The sequence below is a fragment of the Nannospalax galili genome, unplaced genomic scaffold, assembly GCF_000622305.1.
Source record: "Nannospalax galili isolate Female #2095 unplaced genomic scaffold, S.galili_v1.0 scaffold46, whole genome shotgun sequence".
Lineage (NCBI taxonomy): Eukaryota > Metazoa > Chordata > Mammalia > Rodentia > Spalacidae > Nannospalax > Nannospalax galili.
This window is the reverse complement of record NW_008355790.1, coordinates 2,578,436-2,594,709: the sequence shown is the minus strand read 5'-3', so window position 1 is coordinate 2,594,709 and position 16,274 is coordinate 2,578,436. Positions and strand designations below refer to the sequence as shown.

At 38.2% G+C, this 16,274-nt stretch overlaps 1 protein-coding gene across 3 annotated transcripts in view; it reads right to left on the bottom strand.

Annotated features, from left to right (window-relative positions):
• Positions 1-16,274, bottom strand: part of Snx25 (sorting nexin 25) — a 161,381-nt gene that overhangs the window by 102,049 nt on the left and 43,058 nt on the right. For 2 of the 3 annotated variants that reach the window (XM_008853585.3, XM_029556374.1), the window contains exons 2-3: positions 15,532-15,616; positions 5,441-5,657 (exon numbers count right to left, since the gene is read on the bottom strand). In XM_008853585.3, the coding sequence (XP_008851807.2) occupies positions 5,441-5,657; positions 15,532-15,616 (302 nt within the window). The remainder of the gene's footprint in view (positions 1-5,440; positions 5,658-15,531; positions 15,617-16,274) is intronic. The other variant, XM_029556373.1, reaches the window with a different exon arrangement.

Genomic DNA, 16,274 nt, shown 5'->3' with positions numbered 1-16,274 from the left:
TGTGCTCTTGCTCTGGAGTGTGTACTGAATATGTTAAAGCTGTAGTGAAATGCTTCTTCTAGTCATGTAGTTATTAAAAATTAAAAAAATAATGATAAAAAATGATAAAAATTAGATGTGAAAAACATTACCACTGAAATCTACCTGATAACTTTACAGCCATGCTCAGATACCAAGGAGCTCAGAAAGTAACCAACTGTCACTAGTAAAAATCAGATATATAGAGATTAGAAACGCATGTGCAGACATCTTAATGTCAATTGCATTGAAAATGAATTCTTTTGTATGAAAATGTGTATTTTAATAATGAAATGGAGATCTTTTTTAAAGGTTAAAACTTCATTTAATGTTATGTCTTATAGGGCTTATACTGAGTTCAATATTGTATAACAGTATTAACTCAACTGTGAACCTAGAAACTTGTACCCACTTGTGAAAGAGATGTACTCTTGCTCTGGAATGTGTTACTGAATATGTTAAATCTGTAGTGAAATGCTTCTTCTAAGTATGTGGTTATTAAATAAATAATTAACTGGGGGAAAATAAAAAAGAATAGGAGGTAGGAATTGGTTAGACAGTTAGGGTAAAAAAGACCCCGAAGAAATGTAGCCAGCTGCTTGGCTAAAAGTCATAATGTCCTTCGGCCTGTTAGCAATATACTCTGTTCCAAGGCCAAAAATGTCAAAAGTATTTGGGAGCTTGTATCTAATCCTTAAAAGATTTTGGGGTTACCTCTTCAGAGGGGGGAATGTTGGAGGGGAGGGAGTGGGCATGAATTTGATCAAAACACCTTATGTGCATGTATGAAATTCTCAATAAAGTTTTTGTAAAAAAATAGTAATAAATAAAAATAAGTAATTTTTTAAAAACATACACAAAAAATAAAATAAAAATATTTTAAAACAAACAAAAAATTTTAAAAGATTGTAGATTGATGGCCGGGTGTGGTGGTGCATGCCTTTAGTCCCAGTACTTGGGAGACAGAGGCAGGCAGATCTTTGTGACTTCAAGGCCAGCCTGGTCTACAGTAGTGAACTCAGATCAGCTAGGACTACAGGGAGACCCTGTCTCAAAAAGACAAAAAAAAAAAAGATTGTAGATTGATTCTGAGATCAAAAAAGGATTTTTGATCTATGACCATGTTTTTCAAACCTTTCTCTTGCTGTGACCAAGTAATAAGACAATAAAACTGACTTTGTCCCAAATGACATTTAAAATGTTAAAGAAAAAAACCCATCATTTATCATGAGTAATAAGAGTACTATTTAATAAAAGTGTCTCACAATTGAAAATGAATCTCTCAAGGTGGAAAACTGTGGGCATGCACGGCCCTTGAATTTGGCCCTATCAGCCTGAGGTTTGTAGGCCTTGGAAGAGAAGACAGTACACAGGAAGAAACAATGTAAGTGCCCTGCCAGTCTAATGAAGCAGTCCACTGCCAGGGCAATGTCACAGGACAGAACAGGGACTATCATCTCATCAATTCATACAGCAGAGCTCCTAAGAAAAGAATGTGAGCCCCCCAGTGATAATAAGGCAGCCAATGCTGACTTATCTCCTCGGGTAGTTTAAATACTTTTTCCTGAAAGTGAAAGTAAGTAATATTAACTATAAGTAGTTCCATTTCCATTCCAACAAGCCCATCCTAGGCAGAAGACTACTCCTTTCTACAAGACTACTTTTTATGTATAAGCTACAAGTGCTATAATTCATCATCCTTATATTTAAGAGTATGATACATATTTACAAGTCTATCAGTCAACCTAAGATGGCTTTGTTCTGAGCACAGAAAATGGCCTTGCTGAAGTCTTCCAGAATCTCACCTAATAAATACAGATAGACCTTTTCAATGTTAACAATACAGAGGCTTAACAGAGATATTTTCATTATGAAACCAACTTTCTAATTAGTTTTAACATTAAATTAAGTTCCTTTAAAAATCGGTTTTCAGAACATCACTAGCCAACAGAAAAATGCAAATTAAAGCTACACTGAGAGTCCATCTCAACCTAGTTAGAATGATACTCATCAAGAAAACAAGTAACAACAAATGTGGACAAAAGGGAACACTTAGTGCTAGTAGGAATGTAACCTAGTCTAGTCACTAAGAAAATAAGTATGAAGGTTCTTCAGAAAACTAAAATTAGGGCCCGGGAGATGGTTCAGAGAGTATTAAATTTTTGTCATGCAATCCTGACTACCTGAGTTCAACCAGCAAAATTCACATAAAAATCTGGATGCAGTGGTGTGCATCTGTAATCCTAGTCATCTCTATGGAAATATGGGAGGCAGAGACAGGAGAATAGGTCAAACTCATATGCATAATTTAGCAGTGGAAACAAATCCTGCCTCAAAAACAAGGTGGAAGGAAAGAACAGAGTCTCCAAAAATTGTCCTCTGACATACACATATGCTGTAACATGGAGGCACCAGAATGTGCATGTGAACACATGTTCACATACATACATACAGAATAAATAATAAATTGTTTTTTAAAACCCTAAAATTGGTTCTACCATATGACCCAACTGTACTGCTCTTAGCTATACCCAAATGACAAGTCAGCATGTAACAGAGATACTTGCACATCGCTGTTCATTGCAGTACTATTAAAAATAGCTAAGTTGCCTATCCATATTCATTGTACCTCAATTCATAATAGCTAAGAAAATGAATCAACCAAGATCCCCATTAACTGATAAATGGATAAGGAAAATGTGGCACATATATACAATGGAATATTACTCAATTGTAAAGAAATCATGAAATTTTCAAGTAAGTGGATGGAACTGGAAAAAATTATACTAAGTAAGGTCACCCAGGCCCAGAAAGCCAAATGCTACATATTACCTCTCCTTTGTGGATCCTTTGAATCTTTTGGTTTATATGCATTACCTGAAGTACATGTGAAAGTCAGAAAACTAGAAATGGGCGACATGGGACGGACAACCCTAAGGGAGGGGAGATAGTAAAATGAAAGTAGAGAGAGGGATACTAAGGTCAGAAAAGTTCAAACATGGAAGGGGGTGAGGAATGAAAAAATGAGGTATTTGTAGAGGGATTAACCAAAATAAAGGGTCCGTGAAAAAGCTGTATAGAAACCCACAATTTTCCAACCCAAGAAAAAAACTTCAATTAGAGAGGATAGTAGAACACAAGTAACATGAAAAGAGGGGGAATATACTTGGGGTTAAAGGTTTAAGTAGGGAGGGGGAAGGGATGGAGAGATGGCTCAGCACTTAAGGGCACTTGCTGCTCTTGCAGATCGGACAGTTCCCAGCACCCACATCAAGTGGCTCACAACCACCTGTAACTTCAGCTCCAAAAGATCCAATGCCTCTGGCCTCCCTGGGCACCTGCACTCCTGTGAATATCCACACTGATACACACAATTAAAAATTAATTAAAACTTTTAAAAAAGTTTTTTCAAGTGGGGATAGTGACATTGGGGGGGAGGGGAGGGGAGGAATAGTTTAGTCAAAACTAAGGTTACATAAAGAAGTCTTATCGAAATCCATTACTTTATAAGCTAATTAAAAATTATAATATGTACTCTATTTTTAAAGGAGTTTAACAGAAATACCCTGCCTGGATGGTCAATGCTGTTCCCAGAAGATATGAGTTGTTAAATAAAAATCTCTGTGCCAAGCAACTTTGATCCGAGAAGCTTTTTTCTTTTAATGGGTAGTAGTTAATGCAGAGACTCAAAACTGGTCAAAGTGCCAAGTATAAGTAACTCTGAGTCCTGAGTCATCTGTATCAATCTCTCACTATCTAAGGCTCAGGTGACTTCTTGGAAGAGGCAGAAGAAAAAATGTGTAAGAATCAATAGATGGGGAAGAGCTGTGAAATTTTGTCTTTTGGACATGACAGACCACTGCATTCACTCAGCAGCTGTGGTTTCCGGCATAAGATCTGAAGATCAAGTCAGTCAAAATTCCAACATGTATGGGGCTGAGGCCCCACCCCATTAAAGGAGCTGCAGTTAATGGTTTCAGAGGAGAGGAAGAGTCCATCTTCTTTAGCGAAGCAGCCACTCACAAAATGCTCATGCTCCTTATGGATAGCACTGGACTCAGGGAGTTATTAATAACAAAAACTAAAAAGAGGGCATGAAATTGGGAGGGAAATGGGATGGAGAGCATTGGAGAGGGGTAGTGGTGGATGCATATGATTAATATGCATTGTATAAATGAATGGAACTTTCAAAGAAAAAAAATATTTTAAAAAATCAAATTGAAAAACCTAAGCTACGGGACCAACTTAGGTAACAACAGAGAAGTGGATAAAGAAAATGCCGTATATATACACAATAGGAATTTTGTCAGTCATAAAGAACAAAGTTATGTTTGTAGGAAGACAGATACAATTAGAGAGAAACAGAGTAAATGAATTAAGTCAGTTTCATAAAGACAAATACCGTATCTTCTTTCATTTGTGGTTTCTACATTTTAAATAAATACACAAAACTACAGATGAATATGTAACTTGAAAGTAGAACTGAAACTACTTAGGGGAACAAAGGGGACTAATGGGAGGAGGAAGGGAGACACAAAAGGAAATAAGCTCAAAGTATACTGTATACTTGTATGAAAAGGTCCTTATGCAACCCAATACCAACTATCATGAATATATGCCAATAGGTAAAAATGAAGAAACAAAATCGGTTTTCAGGATATTGTGAAGTAATTGAGCTCTTATCATAGGAAATGCAAAAAGGAAGATGAGCCATGCCTTTAATCCCAGAGGCAGGTGGATCTCTGTGAGTTCAAGGCCAGCCTGGTCTACATACTAAGACTAGGCCAAAAAAAAAAAAAAGAAGCACGAATTCTAAATTTTTTTTAAATTTGCAAATGCACTTATGCTTTATCACATTACAAAATAGTAAGTAAGTGTATTTACTTGTTGCATTATCTAGCTCATGAAAATATAAATAAATCCATCATGGTGCTTGCTCACTCATCATTTCACTGTTAAGCTTCTCACAAAGTTAGCGCTCTCTCTCTCTCTCTCTCTCTCTCTCTCTGTTACAAAAAAAACTACTCTATGAACATATTATCACTATTTCCCTTCAAAATATATGTGTTTCAGGGCTGAAGAGATGGCTCAGCAGTTAAGAACACTGGCTGCTCTTGAGAGAACCTGGGTTTGGTTCCCAGCATCTACATGGTAACTAACAACTGTCCAACTCCAGTTCCAGGGGATCTGATGTCCTTTTCTGACCTCTTCAGGCATTGCATGACACCAGTGCACTTACACACATGCAGGCAATGCACTCATACACATAAAATAAAAATAATAAATATTTTTTTTTTAATGTTTACATTCCAAGTCAAGTAGGCAGATTATTCCATCGTACTATCTTGATTTTTACCCCCAATTCAATAGGAAAAATATTTTAATGTAAAAAGGGAGAGGGCTGTTGATGTCACACATTTACCTGGCATTAGCAGCTTTCAGATCACAGAAATGAGTGAGCAAAGCCCTTACAACATCATTGCAGACAACTTTAACCACATCCATGTGACTCAGCCTATGGCGAACCTGCCTGGCGATTTCCCAAAAGTCTTCCAGGAGCAGATGGTAAAGCTGTCCTTCGTCTCTGCTGAGGTTCCCATACCAGGAGAAGATGTAGTCTCTATAACTATAGTCGAACACTATGAAGAATAAACAAAGCAAGAGTAAGTCTTAGATGAAAGATGCAAATATCAAGGCAATATTTTTACTGGAAAATGGTTATTTCCCATTTAATAGTCATTGCTTAAAATACAGAAAGTAAAAACAGAACTCAAAAGAAAACAGGAGGATCTTCATCTAACCAGAACATTTGGGCCTGGTGACCATAAGTCCTACATTTTCTTATACAGTCTAATTTTTTAAATATTTGAACTTGGTGCCAATCTACTTACATACCATACAGCAAAACTTCTCAATTATCATGTGGACCCAGGTCATGCCCTCTCCAAGACCTAGATCTCAGTCCTCACATAAAGAACACTTCTTCCACTTTATTACACTCTAAGATGCTCTGCCTCAGCAACTAAAGGTAGACGCTGTTCCCATTTTACTACCCTATCATCTTATGGTTCATTCCCCTTTAGTGCTTGATCCCATCATACAGGACAGTGATTCTTCATATTAGATTTCACTGTTCGATTACTATGCAGTTTCTTTCTCTTAATAAAACCATAAGTAATATAGGAAGAATCCTTCATTCCAGTCTCATCCAGATACCACAGTAGTCTCAGCATCCGTAGCTTACTACCTTATTTGAAGATTTCTAGTCTATTTTCTTAATACTTGTTCTAGTTGCTTTCTATGCTATGACAAAAACACTGACTGTTAAGGTTCAAATAGCTCTGCCCCTCACCAACAGGGTCTCAAGGACTTCTCAAGCTCCTGAGAAAAGGGAAATGAGCTGATAAGCACCTTGGTCTTTGAAGTCAAGAGAAGCAGACTTTTCTCTATGGTTTGGCCAACACAGCAGGCATCCCCTTTGATCTCTAAAGAGGACAGGTTTTTAACAGTCCTGCTCTCCCACTTCCCCCTGCCCAACTTTAAAAAAAATACACCTTCCCACCTTCTGCAGGAAGCAGAAACCTCCCCCTTAAAAAAGACCCCAGCTCACGACCCAGGCAGACATTTTCCCTGCATGGAAGGGAATCTGTCCCATGTGTTCCTTTGCTAATAAACTCTGCTTTCTCCTGATCAACCCTATTCGTCATACAGCTACTATTTATCTATCACTGACCAAAACCAACTTGGAGAGGAAAGGATTTATTTTGTTTACAAGCACAGTCCATCATTAAGGGAAGCCAAGGCAGGAACTCAGGGGAGGAACCTGGATCACAGACCAGGGAGCAAAGTTGCTTACTGGCTTGCTCCCCTGATCTGTGCTTAACCTGCTTTCTTTGCAGTAGAGACCGCCTGCCTAAGGGTTGAACCACCCACAGTGAGCTGGGCCCTCCCGCATTACTCGACAATGGAGAAAATGCCCCACAGACATGGCCACAGGTCAGTCCAAATAAAGCAATTGCCCAACTGAAGTTCCTTCTACCCAGGTGTGTCAAGTTGACAACTAAAGCTGTCCAGCACAATACTGGATCGACTTTATGCCTTAAAATAAGAAAATCTTAGCTCTAGACTAGTCATCTAATAAAAATATGAAAATCATGTATATGGTTTTCCATTTTCTGCTAGCCATATTAATAAAGTAAAAAGAAGTTGAAATTAGTATTTCATATTAATGTATTTATATATGTAGAAGCCAACACTTAAAAATGAATATTTTACATTGGTTTTTCAAGTGAAACTTTGAAATATGGGACATATTTTGTGGTTATAGCAATCGCAAACAGGACTGGATGAGTTTTTGGTACTCAACAGCCACATGGTAGTTGCTAGGACTGACAGCACAGCTATACTTCAAACAGGACTACTGTAAAGTCAATGTGATCACTGCAAGAAACTAGAATGTCTGAAAGACAAAATGATACCCAGTGCATGTGATGACAACTCCAGTGCTCCAAGGGGGGAAAACATTTAGCCATACATCACTGCTTCAGCTTAAGGACACCAGGATTACTCATATTCTTTAAAAAATTATTTCTTATTTTTCAAAGTTTTTTCATTTTTCATTTTTAAATGCTACTGCTACTTGTTTGGCTAAGTTTAGATATGACAGTACTTCATTTCAGGTAAGTAAGTCCTGCTGTTCTTTGCTTTGTTTGTACACACTTTGTTCCCAGAAGTGCTGAGAAACAAAATGTAACTTGTCAACCAGATCTACTTCACACTTAGCATACAAACAAAAAGCATGCCTCTGCTGCACCAATGAGTACATCTTGCCCGACAGTTGGCTAAATAAGTCAGTTAACTACTAGAATTTGTAGTCTAATTCTTGTTCCATCTAACAATTATATCTTTTTTTTTTTCTTTTGAGACAGGGTCTCCCTGTAGCCCCAGCTAGCTTTGAACTATATATTATTCTCCTGTCTCTGTCTCCTGAGTTCTTGGTGGGTACCACTACACCAGGCCCCTAATTGTATCCTTTTTTTAATTTTGTTTTTTTTGTTTTGTTGGTGGTTTGTTTGTTTCTGTTTTTTTTCTGACAGGGTCTCCCTACTCCCAGCCTGCCTGAAAGTTACTATGTGGACCAGGCTGGCCTCAATCTCACAGAGATTCACTGCCTCTGCCTCCTGAGGGCTAGGATTAAAGGTGTGCACCACCATGTCCAGTGTCACATCTTTTTTTTTTTAATGTGTGTATGAGTGTACTGCCTGTATGTATGTAAGTGCACCTGTGTCATGCAATGCCCACAGAGGTCAGAAAAGGGCATCAGATCCCCTGGAACTGGAGCTACAGATGGTTGTTAACCACCATGTGGGTGCTGGGAATCAAACCAGGTCCTCTGCAAGAGCAGTCAGTACTTTTAACTGCTGAGCCATCTCTCTTGCCCCATTACATCATTTTTTAAACCACTTTATTTATGCTTGTAATTTGTAAAGAGCAAACAATTCCTTATCTACAATGAGCTACAGCACAAACACACATTATCAACAACAAATTCATATTCTAGCATGTACATATGCATAATATACATATTTCAATCAACTCTTTGATTGAATCTTTTTTAAATTATATATTCCAAAAGCAATAAAGTAAATACATAAGGATAAAATGGCACCATATTATCTAGTTCAAATTAATTTAAAGGCTGGGTGTGGTGGTGCGCACCTTTGATCCCAGCACTCAAGGGGTTGAGGCAGGTGGATCTCTGTAAAATCAAGACCAGCCTGGTCTACATAGTGAGTTCCAGGCCAGCTAGGGCTGCAGGGAGACCCTGTCCCCCCACTCCCGAAAAAAAATGTTTTCAGAGCTAATTATTTTTTAACATTCCATATCAACTAAACTTAAATAACTACCTTAAGTGTATTGTTACTTAAATTTTGTAAATATATAGATTCTCACTTTTATCAACACTAAGTCTATTATAGCTAGCTGTACTTTATTAAATATGCTGGTGCTAGGGTTTAAAAATATAACTCAAAGTACTCCAGAGGTACAAGCTATAATCATTACTGATATTCTAAATGCTTATATAACCTCTTAGCTTTCTCAGCATACATTTCAAGATTCCATTCAATATAAATTTAAGTGAGTAAATGTTTTAGAAAGTAATTCTATCTTTGGCTTGTTTGTTATTGCTGATTAGTAACTCCCACCAACTGCATAAACTGTACTCCAAAAAAATGCCTTTATAGTAGTCAACAGCTCTGATTTTGGTAGAAGATATAATGTTCAGCTTCCCTGAAAGCCATCTTACATATAATAAAGGAATACTAACCTTAAGAATGTAGTCAACAATGCTAACAGATATAGAAAGTGAGCTACAAAAGTCAAAACAACCAGTCAATCTCAATACTACTAGGTGAGAAAGAAAGGTAGCAGAGGGTCAAGAGAGGTTGGCTGAATTTTGTCAGTGCACACTATATGCATGAATTAAAATACTGCACTGAACCCCATAAAAAAGGAAGCGAATGCTAGGTATGGTGGTGCTTACCTTTAATCCCAGAACTTGGAAGACAAAAGTAGGTAGATTTCTGTGAATTCCAGGCCAATCTGGTCTACGCAGAGAGTTCCAGACCAGCCAAGGCTACATGAGACTGTCTCAAAAAAACAAAACAGGGGCTAGAGAGAGGGCTCAGAGGTTAAGAGCACTGACTGCTCTTGAAGAGGACCCGGGTTCGATTCCCAGCACCCACATGATGGCTACGGACTGTCCTTAACGCCAGTTCCAAGGGAATCTGAAGCCCTCTCTTGACCTCCACAGCATTGCACAACACGAATGCACTCACATACACAGGTGATACACACATTCACACAAAATGAAAATAATAAAATATTTTTTAAAATTCTAAATGTCCCTCAACTGATGAATCAATAATGAAAGTGCAGTAATTACAGTATATTTACACAACAGAGTTCTACTCAGCAGTAATGAAAAACAAAAGCATGAAATTTGCAGATACATGAAATTAGAAATTGTTATACTAAGTGCAGTAACACAGACTCAGAAAACAAGCAATATATGTTCTTGCTCATATGTGGATCTCAGGTCCAAATCCTTAGATGTGAGCATATATCCTGATGTAACCTCGGGAGCCAGGAAAATGCAAAGGAACCATGGGGATAAGGAGAAGAGGGAGCTCAAGAGAAAGGGATGGTAGGAAACAGGTGTTATCAAGGAGGAATGGGAAAAATGTGGGATACTTCACCTGGGGAGGGAATAGAAACAGATATACAGAAGGAGAAAGAGGACAGGTAAATAACCCTTAGGTGGTATGAAAATACATAGGGAAATGTATTAGTTCAAAAGCCTATTGAAAAAAATACTCATGTATGTGTATAGCTAAAGGCTATAGTAACAAAAAAAAAACAGTGCCAGGGAGGGGAATCCTCCCTTCATTTTGGTCAGAGTAGTCCAAGAGACTCCCAAAATAATACAGGTGATTGCCACAGTCCTTGATTGCCTTCCAGAATGTGAAGAAAGACCCTAGTGCTGAAAACAGTGCATCAATACAGGTGATTGCCACAGTCCTTGATTGCCTTCCAGAATGTGAAGAAAGAAAGACCCTAGTGCTGAAAACAGTGCATAGATGTTGGACTTGGAGCAACTGAGCTGGAACTGATCTGATGTCTCCCTGAAGACTACCTCCCAGGGTATCAGAAGATACTATGTAAACTGCCAAAGAATAAAACCAATCAATGATCCCATCCAGTCTATGAACTACAACAATGACCAGCTCAGCAAATAATTTCTACTGATGCAGTAGTGGCATTGTTATCTTAGGGGAAATCAACAGCTGTCTACTGCTCAATGGGAGGGAACTCATGTACAGTATTGTAAACATAGGCAAATACACATGGCTGGAGACATTTTCCTAGAAAAAAACCTTTTGTCACACTCCTAGACCAACTTAATTTCTTACTGTATTCTAAATACATATCCTTATATACAGATGAGTGTACCTCTTACCACTCATCAAAGAAGTGTCTTGTTGCAACAGATGGAGACTATTACAAAGTTCCACAACTGGTCAGACGCAGAGGACAAGTATCTGTGATATACCCATCTCAAGTGACACATCTACAATGCAACCTCTACACCTATGTTATGTTCTGTAACATAGGGGACTAGGGGGCAGAAAGAATATTAATTCATCTCTCAACTCTCACCAGCAAAGCTTCCCCATATAACAGATGATGATTAACCCAGAAAGATATATCTGGCCAAAGTTCAAAAAATAAAAGGCTGCAGAAAACATCCCTGAATAGGACACCTCTGTCACCCAGGGCTCAGAGACCATTGCAGAAGAGGGGGCAATAAGAGCCAGAGGTGGTCAATGACCACAAAAAAAAATCAAGTTTTCCAAATAGCTGGGAAGTTACTCAAATGAACTCATAGTAATGGTAACAGCAAGCTCAAGCCAGAAAAAACCCAGTATAGAAGTGGGAAAGTGGGTAAGAAGCCCCAACCTTAGCCATGGAACTATTGGCAACCAGTAACTATTGGGGGAGGGAGAGCTGGTTTTCTTTAAAGGTATGACACTAAATAGGATGACCAGACTCAGGTGGATGAATGCATACTGAAGAACATTTGGAGACATGAACTTGGCTTGATATGCATTAACACATATGACAAAGTACATGAAATCCAGCAAGGTGGGGTATAAGAGGTGGCGGGGGGGGCCTATAAGAGGGGAGCAGATAGGGGAGGGGAGTCTTAATATGATCAAAATATATTGCACAAAATTTTCAAAATATAATTTACAAAGAAAAATTAATAAAAATTTAAAAGGATGAATGCACAGAAAAAAAAAAAAGACAGTGAGCCAGCAAATGAATTTAAAAATAAAAATAAAATCTAATTAACTAAAGCTCTTACCCAAAGGCTCCAGGTAACATTTTCCTTTCAAAGAAAATCATTGCACAGAAACTAGCTTAAGGACAATGTGTTTCTGTCAAGTAGACCTCAGCTCTTTACCTATTACCCCACCACACATACATACACACACAACTCCTTCTAAAACAAACTGGTCCACCCAAGAGAAAAGGGCATGTTCAAATATAAATTTCTATGTCTTCAAAATTTTGAAAGGTACCACATTTTGGCTTTCACAATGGCCAAAAAGAGAAGCAACTCACATGTCCATTAATAAATGAATGGGTAAATAAATGTGGTACATAAATACAGCAAAATATTAATTAAACCTTCAAGAGAAATGATCAAAACACAGTTATATAATTAATTTTTTTATTAACAAGAGAGTTGCAGCTACAGAGATGGTTAAATGGCTTATAAACTAACCTTACTGAACCAAACAGGAACTATAGAAAAAAAAATTTAAACAGTGAAGAACACTCAAAAGTTGGTGCAGGGCCAGTGAGATGGCTCTGTGGGTAAAAGCACTTGCTGTGGCAAGTCTGACAACTTGAGTTCAATCTCCAGAACCCCAAGCAGAAGAAAAAAAATCTATTCCCAAGAGCTGTCCTCTGACCTCCACATGTGCGTTGTGTCATGTGCACACCTGCACGTACAACACACACACACACACACACACACACACACACACAAATAAATAAACAAACTTTAAAAAATATTGGTAAAGGAACAGGGTAGAATAGGAAATGGAAACAAACTGGGTAAGATACATGTTTATACAACTGCCCTGCCCCAACAGCAACAGCACTAACAGCAAAAGGCAGTGTAAATTTAGACACAATTTCATATGTTTTTTATTATCATTTAAGATGCCCCCAAACAGGAAATACCAAAAAGGATAAAGTCACAAAATAAATTCTCAAAGCCACTATAACTCTGAGCTATATAGATGTAAGGGTAAAAGTCTAAGAAGCACAGTGGAGAGAACCAGTTACAAGACTGTAAAAGCTGGGCAGGTGCTTTGATGTTGTTTTTGTAAATGGTCATGTTGTCAAACTGCGTTATAAATATTTATGCTTATATACATATATCTGTGCTGTTCTCAACCTTAGAGAAGCTTCTTATCACAGTCAGTAGTGGTTAATACAGGGACATGTTACTGTTCAAAGTGTCGAGAAGAAATGATTGTGAGTGCTCAGCTGAAGATGAGGTATCTATATCACCTCCACCAAAGGCTCAGAAAACACAAGAAAAGAGGATGTGAAAAGAATGTAAGTGTTGGAGGATGGGGAAGAATACTGTGAAATACTCGACATGACATATCTTGCATACATGAATTCACAGGAGCAGTGGTTATTTATACAAGACCTGCACAAGATCAAGTAAGTTAAAAATTCCAGCATGGAGTAGGGATGGGCTCCCAAGGCCCACTCCTAGCTGAGGCATTGATTATCAGCAGTTGATGGCTACTTGGGGAGACTCACTTTTCTTTAGGAGTACAGCCACTGGTAGGTCTCCCATGCCTCAATGGACAACCCCACACCCATGCACATATGGGCAGCACTAAATGGACTCAGTAGGTTTAAATGCATACATATATATATGCATACATAATTATAAAAGGATGACATGAATTTGGGAGGGAGACAAGATAGGGGGTCCTGGAGGAGCTGGATGGGAGGTTGAGGGGTAGATTATGATCAGGGTACATTGTATACATGTATAAATTTTTCAAAGAATAAAAAAAAAAAAAAAAAAAAAAAAAAAAAAAAGGCAGGCATGGTAGTGCGTGCTCATAAGCCAGAACTGGGGAAGGAGAGAAAGGCAGATTCCTGGGGCTCCCTGGCCTAGCCTAATCCTAGGCCAGTAAGAGACACTGTCTCAGAAAACAAGTGGATAGCACCTGAGGAACAACATATGACACTGACTACTGGCCTAGACACACACATAAAAAGGTATAAAAATAATCTTTAAAATCATGATGCTTTGAATAATAAAAGTCAAATTTTAAATCCAGTATGTTTTAGAAAAATCATTCTGGGGCTGGAGAGATGGCTCCGGGGTTAAGAACACGGGTTGTTCTTGCAGAAGACCCGGGTTCAAATCCCAGCACCCACATGGCAGCTAACAACTGTCCATAACTCCAGTCCCAGGGGTTCCAACAGCCTCCTCTGACCTCCACAGGCATTGCACGACACAGGTGCACTTACCTACATGCAGGCAATACACACATACACATAAAAAAATAATAATAAATAAAAATTTTTAAAAAGCATTCCTATTAACCATTAATCAAAATTATTAATTATAGTCTATAAAATTCTAAAATTCAAATTTCAAGCTATTTCTATACTTTCATTATACTTATCTTCCAATTTTAACATGCTGATTTTTGTGAACTATGCCAAGTAAAATATATATACAATTATATGTGAGTGTGTCTATATAAAATCAGTCCCCTCTTAATTCCTCATTCAACACCATCTAATCTTGTCAACTTATCACACCTGGGAAGAGAAAACCTCTAAGTTGCGGAATTTCCTTCATCAGATTGGCTTGCATGTCTGGGGGCATTTTCTTGATTATTTAGTGATGTGGGAGGGCCATCCCTCAGCAGGTGAACCTAGGCTATATTAGGAAGCTATCTCAGAAAGCCAGGAGAAGCAAGTCAGTAAGCAAGCGTTCTCCATAGCATCTGCTTCAGTTTCTGCCTCCAGGTTCCTGCTTCGAGTTCCTGATTTCCCTCAGTGATAGACTGTGGTCTGGGAGTTGTAAGATGAAATCAACCATTTCTTCCCCTAAGCTGTTTTTGGTCGTTTTGTTAATCACAAGAGACACCAAACTAGAGCCCAGGGATGGTGGCACCAGCACTCAGGAGGCAGAGGCAGGCAGATCTTAGTGAGTTCCAGACCAGCTGGGGTGACAAGAACACCCTGCCTCAAAAAGATCAAAAAAGAAAAAAAAAAGAGAGAAGCCAAACTAGTAGTCATCTGAAAAACAAGACATTTTTCTTCTGCGCAAATAACTGCACAAATCATCATCAATATATTTAGAAATTTAATTTTCAAAATCTTCTAAAACCTCACGCCCAGGACTGTAACTGCAGTGTATTGTCTACACTCCTTCCTTTGGCTTCCTCCACGCAAGCTTTACTGACATGCTCTTCACACTTGTGAAGAACACAGAGTGCTGAAACACTCTGTTGAAACTGACTTGTCCACGAGAGAGTCTGAGTCCTTTAGCCTCTAACACACAACCTCTAGGTTGTTTAGAAAAGGGAAGGGATGGTGAATAAACTATTTCCTGAAACCCATTTTCAGGAACAGAGAGCAGATCTATGTTCCATGTTGTAGATAAAGCTCTTCTTAGCTGGCTACCTTCATGGGATCTGGGAATTTCCATTCCATAAACGTTTAAACCATTTCCATTGATCCAAAACACAGATGTACTTAATCTTCAAAGAGAAACTCATGAAAAATTCTTAATGCTATAGGAAAGATAAATTTGCTAGAGATTATAAACTTCCTTGCAGAACAGAATGAATTGCTTTACCCGGTAATTATATATTCCCGTTCCTTAGTCCTTACCTTCTTTCAGGGCTTTATCCATACTATGAGAAATTACTACTCTTCTAGACTGAGCTGTCTCATGTGAATTTCCATATACAGGACTCTGAATTGGAAAGAGGAAAAAAGATAAAGATTACTGAATGAATAAACTACTCATGAAAATAAAACTTAAGATGAGGACTAACAAATTACAATCCTACTCTAGAAAAGTAAATGAATACTTGAAGTTATTTAACAAATTTTTAGGATCTGGGTGTGCTAGCACGTGCCTCTGATCCCAGCATTCAGGAGGCAGAGGCACAGGAGGATCGCTGTGAGAGCAAGGCCAGCCTGGTCTACACAGTGAGTTCCAAGCCAGCTGGCAGACAGGCTCTGTCTCAAAAGGACCAAAAAAAAAAACCCATCAAGCCTAACTAACAAGCTGAGTTCAAGCCCCAGGAACCACATGGTGGAAGGTGAGAACTCCAAAAGTTGTTCTCTAACCTTCATGTGAATGCTGTGACACAATTCTTCCCCTCACAAGGAAATAAATTCTTAGAATATAATTTTTTAATTGTTAGTAACTACATGATTAGAAGAAGCATTTCATTACAGCTTTAACATATTCAGTAACACACTCCAGAGCAACAGTACATCTCTTTCACAAGTGGCTGTAAATTTCTAGGTACACAGTAGAATCAATACAATTATATAATATTGAACTCAGTATAAGCTCTGTAAGACATAAAATTGAATGAGTTTTTAGCCTTTAAAAAAGATCT